The following is a 20,192-nucleotide window of genomic DNA, read 5'->3' on the forward strand; positions in this document are numbered from 1 at the left end:
CAAGAAGGGCAGCACAGAATTGTACCACAATGAAGCAAGGGACTGTCATTGGCTATGGGCTGCCACATGGGGTCAGATTCATCTCCCCACTTGAAACAGTGCCCATTGTCTGGGAATAGCTCTCCAGAGAGGAGGACAAGTAGGAGCCATTGGTAGCCAATCCTCATAGCAAATGGGAGTGGGGGCATCTATTTAATGACCAAAAGGTAACTTTTTTCCATTTTTATTGGTGCATCATACTTATACCTAGTAATGAAATTCATTATTACATATTCATAAATGTATACAATATAACAATATGATTTGGTCAATATCATTCCTCCATATTTCCCCTGTCCCTCTCCTTTTCCCTCCTCCAGTCCCTTTTCTCCACTCTGCAGGTCTCCCTTCTGTTTTCATGAGATCCCACCCACCTTCCTCCCATTTTTTCTCTCTAGATTCCACATGTGAAAGAAAACATCGAACCCCTAATATTTTGAGTTTGACTTATTTCACTTAATCTAATGTTCTCAAGTTCCATCCATTTTCCTGCAAATAACATAGTTTCATTCTTCTTTATGGCTGAATAAAACCCTATTGTGTGTATATACCACATTTTCTTTATCCATTCATCTGATGATAGACACCTGGGAAGGTTCCATAATTTGACTATTATGAATTGTGCTGCTATAAACATAGGCATACATGTATCTGTATGATGTACTGACTTTAATTCTTCAAGATAAATCCTTGGAGTGGTATAACTAGGTCAGATGGTGGTTCCATTCCTAGTCTCCAAAAGGTAACTTTTGAGCAAAGACTTGAAGAGGTGAAGGAGACAACCAGGCAGATCTCTGGGACTCATCCTAGGAGTCTGGGGTCTATTCAATGCTCTCTCCAGAGAGAAGGCAACAGCCCAGCCTTTCTAAGTGCCATAGGGTACCCTTGAGGCCATACAGAAAGCCAACAATGTCACATAACCTGGGGCAAGCAGAAGAGAGTATGCTGGGCACACACACTCCAAAGACCACTACCACCTGCCCAGGGGCCACCAGTGAGGTGAGGTTAATCACAGAAACACCTGCAGAGAAGGTGGCCTTTGCAGAGTCTGAAGAGAAGAGGCTACCTGTGGGGAAAGGAGGAGTGCCACTCTGGCCAGATCAGCCATGCTCAGGAGTGGGGACAGGCATGCTGCTTGTGGGGAAGCTGCTGCAGGAATAAAGGGAGTGGCTATGGCCCCTGGCCCTCTTAAGTGATGATATGGGAAGACCAAAAGGTTTAGGACCAGACCAGCTCAGGAGCACAGCCTAACCTTGACCTCTAGGGTTAACTAGAATCTCTGCAAGTGGGCTGTCTTGAGGACTCAATGAAAAAACATTTCAAGGCCCCAAAATGGAGGCTAGTGGGTACTGAGCACTCAGAAAGCATTTTAGAGACCACCTATCCAAATGCCATTTCTGCATTCATTCAACAAATATTTTAGAGCCACTGTTCTGGGTCAGGAACTTATAGATAGAGAATCTTATCCCTGCCTCCAAGAAACATCATGTCATAGAGTAATGGAGCAGTAACAAATTTTATTAAAGAGTCAGTATACAGGAAAGGAAAGGAAACTGACACGAATAGTTTACAAATCATAAAATTGCCGTCCTGGAAGCCACGGATAAAATGAGCAGCATCCAGACGGCCAAGAGTGATGTTCGAAGGCTAGAGGTCCTGGGTGGGGGTGGGGGTGGGGGTGGGGAAAGCAGCAGGGTGACAGGTGATGTGCCCTGGAGAAGAGAAGCAGCAAGAGTAGCCTGGAAAAGGTAAGGAGCACAAGGCCACAACCAGAGAGACAGCAGCTATGACAGGGTGGATCAAGGACCTCAACACAGGCAAGGACACCAACTTTGGGTAGGAGGGTGACTTCTTTCTAACCCAGGAGGAAGAGAAGCCAGATGGTTTGGGCATGTGGCTAGCTTCTGTGGCCTCAGTTCCCTCTGTGAAACAGGAGATGAGTTCAACTGCTTTGGGGAAGAAGAAAGGGTGGTACCAGGCTCAGAGCTAGAAAGGCTAGAGCAGGACAGGAGACAGAGCTACCAAGGATGAAGGCTGAGATCACTGCAGCTCCTGGACATGGCTGAGGTTGGAGGCTTAAGTGTACTCAGAGACGGGTTAAATTGCCAGAGATGGGTTAAATTGGGGTTAGGATCTAGCTAGATGAATCCAGCCTAAGTCCCGGGGGGAGATGGAGTGGGGAATGGTTGAGGTGCTGGCAAGCAGGAGGTCAGCTAAGCCCAAAAGGAAGGGCATGATAGGAGGGATACAAGGAGCTGGAAGAAGGTCAAAGTGCAGATGAGGAAAAGAGGACAGGAAGTGAGGAAATGAAATGCTCAGTCTTCCATTTTCAAGGGATTCTGTGCCAAGCATTTAAGGACAAGATAAACAGAAAACCAATAATTACTTACAGTGTTCTTGGCACTTATAAGTAAGTGTGATGATCTGGGGGTTGGCTGAGGGGACAGGAATACAAATAATTCTGCTGGATCAGGAAGGGTTGATAAAAGAAGTTCTGCAGAAGAAGTTCCCACTAAAATCTGGTCTATATGAACCTTAGACCTGCCATCTATGAGATCAGGGGAGCTGTGGCCTGTGGAATCTGAAACCCAAGGCACAGATGTCTATATTTTCTAGGCAACATGTCTGCACACCATGGGCAGAAAGCAAATAAGACACAGTTGTGGTGGACGTTATTGGCACTTACCCATCTCCCCTAGACCTTCAGTGCACATGGACCCACTTCCACCTGAGCACCTTCCTGTATTACTTTGCCCAGGAACTCTCTCTGCCCATCAAAATCCTTGCCCACCATGGTAGCAGGCAAGAAGTAGAAAAATGAACACCCAAACTGAACAGCTCAACATAACTGATGGGAACGGGAGTGTAAATACCCCACCTCCTTTCCCCTCAGTTGGGTCACTCTGAGGTTTGTGTTCTGCACAGTCACCTAGAGCCCCGCTGGTGGTATTAAGCCCCAGTTGCCCACATTGACAACTAATTTGATAGCCACCTCTCATGGGCTTCCTGCTTTCTTTTTTCCCTCCCAACTCCAAGTGTTTCATTTACCTCCCAAATTGATGACTTGCATTTAAATCTTTGTCTCAGAGTCTGCTTCTAGGAGATCCCAAAGTAAGACAGAATCCTCAACAGGATACACTGGGAGGCTGAGTTTGGATTCCCTCTTTCACATGTAAGGAATTCCCAGTTCACAGCTGGCTTCACACAGGTCAATTGAGCATGAATTAGGATATTAATGTTTACAACAAGACCCAGGCAGTATCATGAAATGCTGTGTTGCCCCCCAATCTGAATAAAAACCATGCTGATAGCAATGTCCTTTGGCCTGCTTCAGGAACACCACTGGAAAGCATAGTCCACTGATTTGTCATCCTGGGCTAAATATAAAAGAATTGTAGCCTGAGTCAGAAGTTATTTTCAGCACTTGATCTGACTGCAGCCATTGAGGGATGCTGTTCTTGAGGGCTGCCTTCCTGGAAGTTGAGGTCCACCCTGGTGGCCCACACATTCCAGGGACTACCCAACACCTCTGCCAGGGAGAATCAGCTCTTCAATCCACCCTGTTGCTCCAGCACCCCAAAACCTACCACATCTCAGCCACTGTTTCTGGTCACTCTCTATATGTAGAAATTGGTCTCTCCCCAAGACTATAGTCTCCACTCTCAAAACCACAGGAAAAAAGTAAGAAGGAAGGAGAACAGACACCAGTTTGTGGTATAGTTGTGGTATTGGGGATCAAACCCAAGGCTTCATACATGCTAGACAAGCGTGGTATCATTGAATTACATCCATCTCCAGCCCCTCACTGGTATTTATTAAGAATCTGCTAACATGCTAGTTCCAAGACCTATAAATCTTTACCAAATCCCTTCCAGAGAAATATTATCATCTCTAATTCACAGAAATGCAAGATGAGACTTTAGAAAGCCAGATAGCTTGCTCTTGAGCCATGTGATGCTGTGTGGCCCTCCTCTTCCTCTACCACATCTCTTGGCACCCAGAACTGTTTCTATATAGTAGGGGGTGGACGATATGCAAAGGTCTCCAGGTCAAAGAGTGAGGCACGGTGCCTCTTCCCCTTCACTAAGGGCCCCTGCTCTTATTTGTGGGGAAGGAGCAAGAGGAGATATAGAAGTTTCCACAGTTTGTTAAGGACCCTGGATTGCTCAGTCTCATGGGCAGCTGCAGTCCCTGTCTAGGATGCAACACCCTGGGCCCCCTACTGCTGCTTAGGTGGAGGAGAACAAGAAAGTGGCTTGATTCCTGGAGTGTATCTTTGCAACTGGCAACTAATTTGATAGCCACCTCTCATGGGCTTCCTGCTTTCTTTCCATAGACATGGCCTCCTTCAGGTCTGTGGTGGGGATGTCAGGGTAGAGGTTTGTGGAGAGGAGGGTCTTCCTGGCACAGCTCCCAAACAGTGCCCCCACCCCCACCTGCCTAGTGCCCCCACAAAGTCATCCCAGAAGTCTTCCCCAACCTCAGTAGGACAGCCTCACTGTCCTGCATTCTGATAGCCCATAGGCATTGTTTATAGAAGCCTAACTCTATGCCCAATCTCTGACCTGCTTTAAGCAATTCATGGTTCTTAACCCACAAAATAAAAAGTTGAACTTTCCAGCATTTAAGGCCCTTCACCATCTGTCCCAAATGAAGTCTTCTGAGTTGATCCTACAGGATATTTCCAGGCTCCAAATTTGGCATTCTCTCGCCCACTTGTAGCTTTCACATGTAAGACACTCTGGCCCTTCTCATCCAGGCTGATTCTCTGAGATCCTTAGAAACACAAAGCCTAAGCTCCCTCCCTATGTGAACAAAATGAGTACTCCCCTATCATCACCCCACCTGCATTTCAGTGATGTTCCTATTGCTATCCTGGGAGCAAGGGCCATGCTTCGTGCCTCCTCACAGGAGAACCCAGCACACTGCTTGGCATGGGGCAAGCCTTAGTCCAGGTTTAATTCCCAGGTTCTTACCCGTTTTTGTGCTGGGGACTACTCAGGTATCTGGTGAAATCTATGGATTCATCTTAAGTCGTACTTTCAAAAGCATGAAACAAAAAAAAATGAGAAATGAAACCGATTTTACTGAAAAAGTTGTCAAAATATTTTTACATGAAATCAATGACTTAGAAATGTGCCTCCACATTAAGGCATTAAATGAGATCTGGTGGTGCATTCTAACGACTGTCATTTCCAAATAACAAGAAGCACAGAAAATATCTCATAACATCCGCAGCAATTGAATGTGATAGGAAAATATCCGCGGGAACTGCCAATCTTGCACTACTAGTTTTGATGTACAAAAACAGTAATTTCATATGATTTTGTCCAATTCTACTCTGATTGTTGCCTGCACTCATTGAAGGAAATGATCAGTTTCGGGTAGAGGTGAGTAAACGTTGGAGATGCTAGCTTTCCCTATCCAAGTTTACGAAGCTCCTGAATTATATCAGGGATCTCTGGGGGAGATCCTTTCAATCTCCCTGGAGTGCATAGAGAGCCTGTCCTCTTTGCACCCAAGGCCTGCCTGGACCTCCCGCTCCCAGAGCAGCTAACCAATCCGGGTCTCTGTGCCCTCCAGGCTCCCTGTTCCCGCAGCTGAAACCATCAGAGGGCGTCTTCAAGGTTATCTTCTGGCTCGGCTACTTCAACAGCTGCGTGAACCCGCTCATCTACCCCTGCTCCAGCCGCGAGTTCAAGCGCGCCTTCCTCCGCCTCCTGCGCTGCCAGTGTCGCCGCCGCAGACGTCGTCGTCCCCTGTGGCGCGTCTACGGCCACCACTGGAGGGCCTCGACTAGTGGCCCGCGCCCCGACTGCGCCCCCAGCCCGAGTGCCGCGCCCCCCGGAGCGCCGCTGGCTCTCATAGCGCCCCCAGATCCCAGCTGCCCAGGCACGGACGAGGTGCAGGCTCCAGTCTCTAGCCGTCGAAAGACCCTCTACGCCTTCCGCGAGTGGAGGCTGCTAGGGCCGTTGCGGAGGCCGACCACCCAGCTGCGTGCCAAGGTCTCCAGCCTGTCGCAGAAGATCCGCACCGGGGGCACGCAGCACGCAGAGGCCGCGTGTACCCTGAAATCGGAGGTGGAAGCCGTGTCCCTAGGCGTTCCCCAAGATGTGGCGGAGGGCGCCACCTGCCAGGCTTATGACTTGGCCGACTACAGCAACCTCCGGGAGACTGATATTTAAGGACCCCCCAAGCTAGACTGAGGAATGTGCTGAGGGTGGGCGTGGGGGGCTTTGTGGGGAGGGAGGCTGGGTTTGTTGGAGTGGCCCGGGTGGATCAGGGACTCAAAAACTGTTCAGGATGGTTGCTTCTGTTGCATCTCTGGAGCAAGCCTGGCTGGACCCTTGAAGCATTGGGAGTTTGGGGGGCCCCTGTTGGAGACAGGTGCGCAGAGCTCTTTTCCTAGGAGGGAGGGGCTGCAGGATCTGTGGTGCCATTGGCACCCAAATTCCTGTTTGAGAAACTAACCACCCCATATGCCCTGCCCTGACCCGAGTAGATTGCCCCAAGTATGGCCAGGCAGGCCTGTTCCTCTTCTTCGAGAGGAAGAGGCACCAAAGTCTTGCGTGGCTGCCCCAAGGGTAAAGACAATGGGGTCAGGTTGCCTCAATGGACAATTTCTCCTTAACTGCCTACTAGCGGGACCCAGTAAACCTGCCACCACTGCCAGCAAGCTTTTGGTGGCCTATTGGTTGACAGTCATACAAACCTGTTGTATTTTTCCCTGGGCCCACTGCCTCCTACCCCCACCCCTGCATTGGTCCAGTGCACACTCCATCACCTGGCTCTGCCCCTCATGACTTCCCTTCAAGGGCCTTACTGTTTACACTCTGTACATAGCTCATTGTGCCTGTGCCCATCACTTCTTGCTGGGATTTTGAGCTGCCAACTGGGGAGAGCTTTGTCATTTTGAAACATATTTATTGGTAAGAGTACTTATATTTTGTCCAAACTGTGCAAACTTTAGCCTATAATCCATAAAGAACTTTTTTTTTCTAAAATCCTTAGAAATCCTTAGGCCCACAACAAGATAGACTAGGTCTCTATTTACCTCTCTAGCTTTGACTCAACTGTCTCTTTAACTGATGACTACTGTCCTTTGGGTCTTTTAGCATGACCAAAGGACTTGGGAGTTTTATTGGCTTTTAAAATTCACATGATTAATCTTGGTCACCAAATAGTAATCATAAGCACAAATTATCCCTTTGCTGATCTTCCCAGATGCATCTCTGATGCTCTGAGGACCTCAGTGAGGAAGGTGGTCATCAGTTAAATGGGTAAAAAAATACTTTATGTGAAAAGATATACAAGCCCAAGTAGACAGGTATACATGGCTAGGGAAGAGAATCCATACTTAGCATCAGTGTTTGTTAGCTTTAAGTAAAATCTCATATTCCCACAGATTGTAGGCAGTTCATTCTTCAGCTAGATAATACCAACCACATTTATCCAACCAGCAAGGGAATAATTATTGTGGCCAATGAACCCTTAAAAGGATCAATGGTTAAACATTGCCCTGGGGTACCTGGGATTATTCTGAAACTGGAAAAGCCAGCTGCTGAGCCAACATGGACCAATATTGAGGCTAGAAGTCTCTATCTTGTACCAGGGAGGTAGTTTATGTGAAAGGTCACCACAATTCAAACCTTTGACATCCATTTTACAAGGTTAAAAGGCAGTCAATGGCAGGGCTTGGATAGTTCACATGGTGGTGGTTCTATATAAGGATCTGGGCTTTCAGGCCTGGCCTTCCTCAACCTTGGGGAATAGGAAGGACAGTTCATAGCCAGTTCTGGGAGTATAGTGCATACTTTGCACATATTGGCCACTGTAAAGCTGGGTGGGGGGCATCCCTTGCTGTCTTCTCACAGAGGTAGAAGCCATTCTTCAAATCAGAGGTTGGAGAAGAGGCAGACACCAGTGTCCAATGACTGAACACTGGCAAGCACAGTGGTAAACCAGACAGAGTTCTGAGCGGGGTAAATGTTGGCTCCCATGCTCCAGGCTAGTTGCATCCACAGGTGGTCGACAGTGAGGGTAAGAGAATAGAATGGGAAGGAGCCTTTATCAGGAGGATTTGGGGACCTCCCTGCCCTGTGTAACTCAATGGAAACAGAGGCAGGAGGAACTGAGGGCTTGCTCACTACTTGCTCCAGGTGTGATGATCACCTGCAGAACTGTTCTTAGGTTCAAGCCACAGCCCTGGCACAGCAGCCATTTGCACCCAGCTGCTTCCTCCTATACCCCTCAGACCAGGTACCAAGCCCACTAGCAGTGCAGGAGGACTGCAGAGCCCCAGAGAGGCCATGCCATATAGCAGAGGCATCCAGGGACCTTGCTCTTAAAACCAATAGAACACTGCCACTGACCTTGCCCTTGGGACATGTCAAAGGGTCAAAGAAAACCCAAGAGGAATGAAAGGAATAACAATGCCCTTGTGGAGGAGGGAGGTATTGCAAGTGATTTGGGAACACATCGAAGAAGTACAATTGCACCATTCCCTGGGTCCTCAGGTGCCTCAGTTCTCCAGCTTGGACTACATGATTGATTAGAGAGTGACCCCCGGCTGCATGTAAAAGAGGGCTTTTGCTTTTAGGGAAGCTCCTTTACGTGTGCTCAAGGATGGGTGAAGCCTGAAGAAATTGGTGAGTGGTGAAAGGGACGGTCCTGTGAGATGTGATAGAGACAGAAACAAGCTTCCAGAGACACGGCATTTGCCTAATTCCTCCTCCCCAATCCTTAGAAAGCCTCATTTCTGCTTCCCACCCAGGAACTCAAGCTGCAGTCTGCCCTCCCTCTCTAGCAGGCTCCTGCCACCCACCTTGCCTTGCTTCTCACACTCTTCCCAGGCTGCTTTTGCAAGTCACCTGGGACAGTCCATTTCTCCGCTCTCCTCCCCTATGACTCTGTCATAGTCCATGTTGATGGAAGGCCCTTGCTTGCTGAGATATTCACTCCATGCCTCTGGGCCATGCAAGGAGATCTCTGGGATCCCAGGGTCTCTCCTGATATGATGAACACTTCCTCTCCACCCCCTTCTTCCTCTCTCCCCTTTCTCTAAAGTCTCCCCTCCCTGCCCTTAAAAGTTTCCCCAGGGTTTTATTCTAACTTTTCTTCAACTCTCCACATACTCTCATCCACTTCACATATCTCAATGACCACTTGCTTATGAATGAGTCCCAAGGGGCTGTCTCTAGCTCTGCATGTGTTCACCCTCCCCCTTGGTGACCTCCAGACACCCCCAAATACAAACCCCAAGGCCACTTGCCTCCTGAGCATACCCTGCCCTCTCTTATTTCCAACTTCCGGAATCCTCAGCTCTCAAGACCTCCTTCAAAGATCCCCTACTTGGAATTAAGCCCTGAGTATCCCATAGCCCCCCACCCCCAGGATGCTCACAAACAGTTCATCCTGGCTACAGTCTAGAAAGCCAGCTATGCTGTGCACTCCTGTGGGAACACCTGCTTCGAGTCCACCTTACCCTCCCATCTGAAGCCCCACTGCCCCTGCAGGCCCCTGCAGCAGCAGCCATTCCCTCCCTTGGTCCTTCTGTTTCAGGCGCTGACAGTTCTGGGGAAAGGTTTGGGACCTCCATTGCCCTCCGCTCAGTGACCTGTCAGAGCTCAGACTCCTCTGAGCCTTTCTGACCCTGATTCTATTCCTGTCCTGTTACACCCCCAGGGGGGTACATGTTCAAAATCCACTTGGAAAGAATTTCCTTTTTTTTCTTCTTGTGACTCTAGGGAAGCACAAAACCAGATGCTTGCAAAGGCTAAACCAGTCCCCACAGCCTCTCTGCCTGGCATAGCTCCCCAGGGAGCTATTGGACCCAGGTGGCTCTGGCGGGGTAGGACCTTAGGGAAGCAGGGCCTGGCACTGCTCCTGCTGTCTGAGCTGGCCCACTTTCCTTCCCCCACCCTGCCCCTTGGGAAAAAAAGGCAACAACAAGAATGCTGAACAGAACCTGCCCACATTCTAAAATTACCCAGGTCTGGGGGTAATTAAGGGGAAACCACAGGATACATATGGAATCAAGAAGAAATCCAAGACACGGAGCCACACAGGTTGAGCTATCAGAGCCAGGAACTAGAGGTAAGGATGCACTGGAAGCATCTGCAAGCACCTCAGCTGTGACATTTCTGGACATTTCCTTCAGGGATTCACTATTCATGTATCTCCACTATACTGCTTGTGTCCACCTCTTTCTGTCCTGCCAAAAACAAGAGAAGGAAACTCAGATCCTTTTCCTGAGAGGGAATCAGATTGGTCCCGCTCATCATTTGAGCCAAGCTATAAGGTCACTGGTCAGCCTATGGATTGGCTAATTTTGGGTCAGGCTTAACAGCAGGAGCAGGCAGATGGGAGTGGGATGGGCCAAGTGGGACAACAGCCCACTGGGCACCAGCCTGTGAGGAGCAAGTCTTTTCCAGAGGGGGCAGGGCTGGTCAGATAAAGATTGACATCTCTGGGACACTGGGTCAGCTAAGCATGCAACAAGCAATGAGGAAACTGCTCGGTATCTAGATAAACCCTTGGGCATTAGTTTTCTCACTTGACAAGTTACAAGGCAAATGGGTTACTGGAATCGTCATGCTCTCTCTGCTTCATAATCTATTTGTCCTCTTTGCTGCTGCATCATGACTACTGGCTCCATATTTCAAGTAGTTGTTCAAAGCAGAGCAAGAAAAGGGTTGGCGGTAGCATCTACCTCCTTTTCTCAAGCTAGCAAAGCTTTCCCAGAAACATCCCTCTACCTCCACCTCCATTCAAGGATATATTGCCCAGAACTGGGTCACATGACCACCCTGTGCAGGAGCCTGGAAAAAAATCAGTGTGATTAGTCTAGATCAGGAGTCCAAAAATTCTACAGGCCAAATTCAGCCCACCGCCTGACTTGGGACAGCCTATGAACTAAGGATAGTGGAAAAAAGCTATATATATATATATATATATATATATATATATATATATATATTTCATAATATGTAAAAATTATATGAATTTACTGCATAATATCTCCAATTTTGCTGACTGACCACAAAGCCCAAATTTACTACCTTGCCCTTTATAGGAAAGGTCAACCCTTGTTTTAGGGCAAGTAGGATCACTGATTGCCTTCTGTTGGGCACACTGCTATCCTGAACCAAAATCAAAGTTCTGGCAGCAATAAACCACAGAGAATGGATATTGGGCAGGCAGCCTTCTATGTCTGTTATATCAACACATTCCAAGTCTAGATCCAATTAATTCATTTGAAAACAGTATAAACTAAGAACTTCCCCTTTCTTCAGGACCCTGGCACAAAGGGATTATTCTGGAAGTCCTCTTCCTTAAAAACATCTTCCACCAAATGTGTACTTTTTTGTTTGTTTTGTTTTGTTTTGTTTTGCACCAGGGGTTGAACCCAGGGGTACTTAACCATTGAACTGCATCCCCAGTCCTTTTTATTTTTTATTTTAAGGCAGGGCCTCACTAAGTTGCTGAAACCGGTCTTGAACTTGCAATCCTCCTGTCTCAGCCTCCCCAGTTGCTGGGATGAAGAGCATGTGCCATCATGTCCTGCTAAATGTGTAGAATTTTGAGAGACTTGTGAAAAGGAGAGGGGAACACAAGAAAATAACTGGCTGGCTGTGCTAAAATGCTGGCCTCAGAATTAGAGCTCCAGCAAGCAGTTATAGTGGCCAGTCTCAAATAAGCTAATACAGACTGCCTAACTCACTAGGAAGTGAAGTTTATAAGCCCAAGGTCAATGTGCCAATTTTTAACAATAAATGTAACTTAACTATCATATAAACCAATATCCCCGTGATAATAAATGACCTTAATGACAAACCAAATCATGGTCTGAAAGCCACTTGGTGAACTCAGAGGCAAAGCCAGAGAGTTAATGACCAGAACCCTTGGCCAGGGTTTTACCTCTTCTTCCATGATCCATCCCTCTCCATCCTCCTAACTGACCCAGGCTTCATTCCCAGCCTTTCATCTTGATCTGTGCGTTGAAGATGACTTTTCTTGTCTTTAATCTCAACCATTATAGTTCCATCTCAGAGTGGAACTCTCTAAAGATAGTCTTGAAGCTTTTATTTTCAAGTTCTTAGGGAGAATCTTATGGTCCCCCTAGTGGACAAGCCTATAAGTATTGAATGTCTGGGCCTTGTACAGATTAGGTACTTGATGTCCCCTCTCCCCAGCTGTGAACTGTACCTTATAGGTGGGGCCTAGGTAATTTCTGGAACCCTTCAACCAATCAGGATGCTTCAATCAGCAACAAATGGTGAGGTCAGGTGAAATCACTAAACAATGCATGCATTTGATATTTACAGAGCATCTATTATGTGGGGATCCATCAATGTATGAGGGATAAAAAACCCTCTGCTTTCCTGGTGTCCTCATTCTAGAACACACAAAAACAATAGGTAATAAACAACATCAACAAAATACACAGTAGTTAGATGGTGATAAGCAAGAAACAAATGGGAAGCATCAGGGTCAGAGAGATTACACTTTTAGATCTAGAACCCAGGAAGTCCTCAGCTAGAAGATGATAAAGCAGAGAGTCACACAAGTCCTTGGGGAGAAGCTTCCAGGTAGAAGGGATAACAGGGGCAAAATCCTGACTTAGGAGGGTATGAAGCACATTCAAAAATTAGCAAGGATGCCAGTTTCCATGGTAACACCCAACAGTCCAGGCAAGAGATGAAGATGCCTTTGTCAGAGAGATGGAGGTAAAGGTAATGGAAATAGGTAGATTCTGAAGAGATTCTCGAAGTGAAGCATTTCCCTGTGCCAAACCCATGCTCAGCACACCCTTCCCAAACTATCATCTAGACCTGCCTGCCTGCCTTATGAAGGAAGGCCCCTTAAAATCTCAGGTAAGATTTTTTTTTTAAATTAATGACACTTTCAACTTAAGGTGGAATCCTGACAATTCCTTTATAAGACCTTTTTCCTTAAAATACCAACAAAGAACAAATCCCATCATTATGTACAACTATAATGCACCAATAAAAAATGTGGAAAGAAAAAAAAAACTAAATGAAATAAAAAAGCAAATAAAAAAGACCTAAAATAAGCATAAAAATTCAAAATGAGTCTTAAAAGTAAGGATATCAACCAACCATTTGCAAACAGTAGAGATTCCAGGTCTGAATAAGCTGAATTAAAAGGCTTGGGGCCCTTGCCAGAATTTTCCTCTTTGCATCAAAGGCATCATTGGCTAGGGGTAAAGAGAAGGCTTGATTCTGTCCAGTGCATAGTCCCCTGTGACTCACCCCTAATTCCAAAAAGTCTGCCCAATCATTAAACCTATGTCCACTGCCCCACTGCCCATAAACTGCTTTCTGAATATCTGAGAACAAAGCCATGATTCTCCCATTCTCCTGAGCCTCCTCAGGAACTTGCTACATCTAGCAAAGACTTCATGCCCACTGGCCTATCCATGTATGTGGGTCTGGGGGCAGAAAGAAAACTGGAAATCAGAGTAAGATACTGTCGTTTTCCAGGTGTTTCACCTGATAGAAGAAAAGTAGTTAGCAGCTCTGAACTTTTAGAATGAAGTTCTTCCTTTTCAGTCAAGAATTGGGCAGTGAGGGTAGAAGATGATCTTAACTGCATCTGGTGGAACAAAAAGAATGTTCACTGGCATCTGTTTCCCTCAGCTTGTTGGGTCTTAGTCAAAAGCATCCTCTAAGCCGGGCACAGTGGTGCATGCCTGTAATCCTCGCAGCTCAGGAGGCTGAAGGAGGAGGATCAGAATTTGAAGCCAACCTCAGCAACTGAGCAAGCCCCTAAGCAACTCAGTGAGACCCTGTGTCTAAATAAAATACAAAATAGGGCTGGGGATGTGGCTCAGTGGTTGAGTGCCCCCAAGTTCAATCCCCAGTACTCAAAAAAAAAAAAAAAAAAAAAAGAAAGAAAGAAAGAAAAAGAAAAAAAAAAGCATCTTCCAGGGGCCCAAATCCCTTGGTCTCTTCCTTCCAGGCCCCTTTGCTAAGGTTGAATCACACTTCACCCTGGGTTCCTTCCCAATCCATCAACCCATTGTTCATTCTATCACCAGTGCCCAAGAATAGCCCTCTTGGACTGGATGAAAGGTGTATCAGTCAGCTTTTTTTTTTCAATTTTTTTTTTTTAGTTATAAAATACCTTTATTTTATTTATTCTTATGTGGTGCTGAGGATTGAACCCAGTGTCTCACACGTGCTAGACAAGCACTCTACCACTGAGCCACAACCCCAGCCACTCAATCAGCTTTCACTACAATAAAGCTGTGAAACAAGCTTCCCATAAATGCACAGATTACAACAGTAAGCATTTCTTTTCTTGCAAGCATTTACCTTTTTTGCTTGTAAATGTTTATAGATTCCAGTTTCAGTTCTAGGCTTCTATGGGCTCCCATCTCTTACCCTTTTTTCCATATTCTCCTTGAAACTTCAGCCCTCTGGGACATGCACTTCTCATGACGCATGGCAAGTACGCAAGAATTCAAAACTGTAACTACGTGTTAAAAGTTTCAGCGCCTATTGCATCATGTCTGTCTGCATTTCAATGGCCAAAGCAAATCACAAAGCTAACATAAAAGCCGGTACGGCAAGAAAATATACTCTGCTCCAAGGAAGAAAAGTATATGACTGAATATTTGCTGAATGATTCTCCACATGTATCACAATGGAAGTGAGTCTTGTGGCAGAACAAGCCCTCAACCTGTCCAGGAGCCCCCATGGTATAATTAATAATCAGCCCAGAGACATCCTGTGAGATCTGAACCCTACAACTGATGGGGGCCAGCCAGCTCTAAATGAAGGCAGGACCACAAGCAGGAAAATCTTGGGGACTCCAATACATCGTCAAACAAAATACAACTGCAGAATAGTAGTGTCGCATCCAGAGGGTGGCCATGTTCCTGGCAAGAAGTCTGAGAATCACATTGCTGTGTCTTCCTGAACCTCTTTTCCATAATGTATACTTCTCTGGCCCTAGGCTCCCTGGATTTGGCTACAGGGCATCTTCCTTGGTTTCTTTCAACTCAATCTTCTAGGAAACAACTAGGCCCCTGCAACTTCAGCCCAGGCCTCAACACTCCTTCCCCATCTGCTTCTGGCTGGGCCATGTTCAGGGTTGTGCAACTGCCTCTTATTACCTGTGGGATCTGAACCACAAGGATGCTGTGTAACAGCCAACCACAAAATCTCACTGTCAGGCTCACATGTCTGAGATCATCTGGGCTTGGCTAGGTTCACTCCTGGTCTAAGGGCTGGCCGGTTATTTGCTGATCTACACTAGCCCTGGCTAGGAAGACCAATGTGACTAAAGTGACTCAGCTCTGCTTCACATGTCTCTCATCCTCCATTAGCCCAAGCCAAGCATGTTGTCATGGTGACTACAGAGATGCAAGAGCACAAGTAGAATGCCCAAAGCCTATTGGTACTCATTCAATTCTACATCATTATCTTGGCTGAAGGACACTGGGTCAAACTTGGATTCAAGGAGTGTGGGAATATAGACTCCACTTCTATATTCATTTTCTAAGGCTTCCATAAAAAAGTACCACAGATGGTGTGGCTTAAACAACAAAAATCTTCGCAATTCTGCAGGCCAGGAGTCGTGGTGTCTTCTGAGGTCTCTCTCCTCGGCTTGTAAATGGCTGGTTTCTCCTCATTGTCTACCATGGATTTGCCTCTGTACAATTCTACATCCTAATCTCTTCTTTTAGGGACACCAGTCATACTGAATGAGTCATACTGAATAAACCTCATTTTAAATTAATTCCCTCTTTAAAGATCCTGTCTGCAAATACAGTCACATTCTGAGGTATTGTGGTTAGAACTTCAATTAATTTGAAGGCAGGGACACAATTTAACCCATAAGTACCTCCTTAGTGGGAGCAGATAGAAGGTCGCCTGGGAAAGCATACAGACATCAGAGAGAAGAACTGAGGTCCTTGCACCATCTACCTACCAGAAGTGGCAATACCGGTGTAGATTGTTCTCTGAACTACCACACTGCTCCAGTTTGGGTGACACACTCCTGTACCCTGGGACAAGGACTATTCCCTGCCAAGCCCCAGGTTTTTTATTTGTCATAGGGTCCAGATCATACCTGTTTAGTGTTTAAGAACCACAAGGAGAGACAAGAGCATTTAGTAAATGCTGCTTGCGGCAGCTGGCTGGCCCCCATCAGTTGTAGGGTTCGGATCCCAACAAAAAAGTAGAAAAATCTTAACAGATTTTCATAAGATAAATTAAAATGATAGTCACATATCTATTCCAAAACATACACACACACACACACTGCACTAGACCCAGTCAGTTCTACAAGTAAATTCTTAACTACAAGTTTCCTTAACTAAATTGAGTATCATTTAGGAATAAATGTGAGAAGTAGATATTCTCGAACATGAATGAATTCTTCTTCTTTTTTAAAAAGTACCTTTGACAAAGCTCAACCAGTGTAAATGTAGAAAGAAAAAACGCACAAATCCGAAACACAAAGGAGACATAACCATTCACAAAAAAGAATTCCATAAACAACTTTATGCCACCAAATGTTTAAACCAACATAAAAGGGCCAGTTTTCAATCACAGTCTCCAAAATTGGATCTCCAACAAAAAAGTAGAAAATCTTAACAGATTTTCATAATATAAATTAAAATGGTAGTCCTATATCTATTCCAAAACACACACACACAAATACACACACACACACACACACACACACACACACACACACACACACATATACTGCCCTAGACCCAGCCAGTTCTACAAGTAAATTCTTTAATCCTTTAGGAAACAGATAACTAACATTTTATACTTGCTTTCCCAATCTACATAATAAAAAGATATAATGCAACCCAAATTGTTTTTAAATCCCAAGAGAAAAAAAAAGGCCACTTGTGAGCATATATCATGACCAATGTTGTAGATTGTATTATTGTCAAAGCTTTTGCTGCACGTCCCTGCAGAAAGATAATATGCCTGCCTCCCTGGTTTGCCCAACAAAATTTAAATAGAAGTAACACCTGCCACTTCTGAGCAGAAACATTAAGCTTATCTGCTTTACCATGTTTCTTCAGCCTGGATCCTAGAATTAAGAAGATATGAAATCAATCCTCAATGTGCTTGTGACATGAGCAAGGAATTAACTTCTGTTGTAATTCAATAAGATTTGGGGGTTGCTTGTTACCAAAGCAGAACTTAATCTAAGCTGATTAATACAATATGGTAAAGAATAACTCCAAAATACAAAGAAATCATTAGAAATGTTAATAATGTAATTAACACACTAACGAATAAGAAAAAAATTCTATGATAATCTCAAGAGATGCAGAAAAGACATTTGATAAAATTTAATGTTATTTACAATAAAACAAATTAGATAACCTGATAAAACATACCTACCAGAAACCCAGATCAAACAGCATACTTATTAGAAACTTTATTTTTATTTTTTTAGATGTGGGCTACTGGTATCCTTCTCTTCATGGAGCTTTATAGTAAGATGTTTTATTGGGCAAGGAGTCTGACTCATCTCCAGGGAACAGACATATCTGTCAAGAAACTGACTTTTGACATTTTATAGCACAGAAAAGTGTCACAGGTTTTATTTGTGTCTGGGCTACCTGTCACAAGTAATGAGATCATGATTATCATAGTTGCCCCTTAATTTGGGAACTTATTAGAAACTTTAGAAGTATTCCCATGAAAGTTAGGAACAAGGCTGTGACCCCATGTCAATGTTTTATTCAACACTGTAATAATTATGTAATAGTTAACGCAATCATTATAGCAGTAGCAATAATTAATGTGGTAAGTGAAGGGGAAAAGAAGTAATCAGTATATGTCAGAAAAGAAAATGCCTATCAAAATTTGCAGATATGAATCTCTATCCAGAAAATGCAAGAAAACTGGCTGATTAAATAATTCAAACCAGAAAAGAGGTTAGCCAAGTTGAAATCATATCCAAAAACTAATAAATTTCCTATTCTCCATCAATGATTACTGATGAAGTGTTGCAAAGCCCAGCATGATGCCATACCTGCAATCCCAGCAACTAGGGAAGCTGAGGCAGGAGGATCACAAGTTCAAGGCCAGCTTCAACAACTTATTAAGGCCCTAAGCAATTTAGGGAGACCCTGTCTCAAAATCAGAAATAAAAATGGTTGAGGACGTGGCTCAGTGGTGAAGTGCCCCTGGGTTCAATCCCCAGTACCAAAAAAGAAAAAAAAATCATTTTATTGTTGCAGAAGAGACCCACCCACAAGCTTGAGTGAGGATTCCAGGGCAGAGAGAAGACTTAGTAAAAGAATGGCACAGTTTATTAGAAGAGAAAAGGAAGAAAGAAAGGGGACATCCTTATGGGTGAGAATGGGTCCTTTCAGAGAGGAGAGTGACAATGACCCTCACCAAGTCAAGGATTTCTAAGGACTTCTGGGTCCCTCTGTTCTTGCCTCAATTTCTCATAACCACTTAATCTGTTCATTACCCTTTGGATAGCCCTCAGCAAATTTTCTTTGTAACAGTCTGATACATCCCAGTCACAAGAAGTGGTTAGGATGGTTGTGACATGGTTTCAGAGACAAGGGAGGGTCACCTGGCCACCTGGAAGGCTGTGACACAATAGTTTTTCTTAAGGGGATGTAATTACTACTTGAAATACCAGGCTCCCATCCCCCAGATGCTGTCTGATAAGGCTCCTGTGGTTTTCAGTGGCTTTCACTGTTCCTGCTCACCTGTTCATGGTTGACTAGCTACCTAACAATTAGGGGACATTTCAAATCAGTGGGGGAAGGGCAGACCATCCAATAAGTAATACTGAGTGAACCAGCCAAAGTCAAGGACTAAGCATAAACCTGGATCCCTACCTCCATAGCCACAAAAAGACTCTCAATAGATACAGAAAAGCTGCAGACTAGGTATAAATTGAGATTACCATCATCCCCTCTCTTTGGGTTTGATAATTAGCTAAAATGGCCCACATAACTCAGGGAAACACTTTATCCATTTATTATAAATTATACAGATGAACTTCCAGATGAAGAGATAAATAGGGAAAAGTATAAATCAGTACAGAGCTTCCATGACCCCTCTGGGTACACTACCCTTCCAGAACCTTTGTGTGTTCAGCAACTCAGAAGTTCATCAGATTTTTTATATGAAGTTCAAGAGTTTGTATAGAGCTTAACCTAGCTGCATCCCTTCCTTAAAGGTGAGTGGGTGGGACTCAAGTTCCAACCCTTGAATCTTTTAATCACTTGATCTTTCTGGTGACTAATCCCACCTTGAGAATATCGAAGGCCTTACCCTAGGTCACCTCATTAGCACAAATTCAGGTGTGATCATAAAGGAGCATTATAAATGATAATAACAAAAAGAAAACATTCCCAGAGCTCAGGAAATTCCAAGGGTTTTAGGAATTCAGAGACATGAACAGGAGACAAAGATCAGATCCCCAAAGTAGTCCCTTTACCCCACCCCCAGTCTGAGATTTCATTTTCCACTTTCAGTTACCCATGATCAACTTCAGTCTAAAACAATAAATGGTCAAATTTCACAAACAATAAGTGTTCGATTGTGCACTGTCCTGAGTCAAATGATGAAATCTCACACCACCCTGCTTTGTCCTGACCAGGACCCCCATCATTTCTTTGTCTGAAGTATCCATGCTACCTATACTATCCATTCATTAGTCGCTTATATCAACACTGCTTATACTCAAGTAATCCTAGTTCTGTTTGATAACAGCCCCAAAGCACAAGGGTGGTGATGCAAAGGCCACACATAAAACATTGGAAAGACAGATAAAGTTTGGTACTATTTGGCAATGCTGCAGGGCTTTTGGCAGAAGCATACTATATATAGGGTTCAGTATGATCCATAGTTTCAGTCATCCCCTGAGGGTCTTGAAACATATACCCCATGGGTAAGAAGGACTGCCTTATTCCATAATACACCACAGAACCTAAGGAGACATAGTAACTAAATGTAATTTTATGGGGTTCTGGAACAAAAAGAAGGACATTTGGGGAAAAGTAAAAAATAAATATTAAAAAAAAATTCTCTCCTCTCTCTCTCTCTCTCTCTCTCTCTCTCTCTCTCTCTCAAAAAAAAAAACCCCATATACTAAATTCTGGGTTATAAAACAAACTTGGA

At 44.8% G+C, this 20,192-nt stretch overlaps 1 protein-coding gene across 3 annotated transcripts in view; it reads left to right on the forward strand.

Annotated features, from left to right (window-relative positions):
* Positions 1-20,192, forward strand: part of Adra1d (adrenoceptor alpha 1D) — a 55,177-nt gene that overhangs the window by 17,131 nt on the left and 17,854 nt on the right. The window contains exon 2 of one of the 3 annotated variants that reach the window (XM_021723187.3): positions 5,623-19,603. The exons of the other annotated variants lie outside the window; for them this stretch is intronic. Within the exon in view, the coding sequence (XP_021578862.2) occupies positions 5,623-6,224 (602 nt within the window). The 3' untranslated portion in view covers positions 6,225-19,603. Of the gene's footprint in view, positions 1-5,622; positions 19,604-20,192 lie in introns of those variants that run through there. 3 annotated transcript variants of the gene reach the window in all.

This window comes from Ictidomys tridecemlineatus, chromosome 5 (genome assembly GCF_052094955.1).
Source record: "Ictidomys tridecemlineatus isolate mIctTri1 chromosome 5, mIctTri1.hap1, whole genome shotgun sequence".
NCBI classification, from domain to species: Eukaryota; Metazoa; Chordata; class Mammalia; order Rodentia; family Sciuridae; genus Ictidomys; species Ictidomys tridecemlineatus.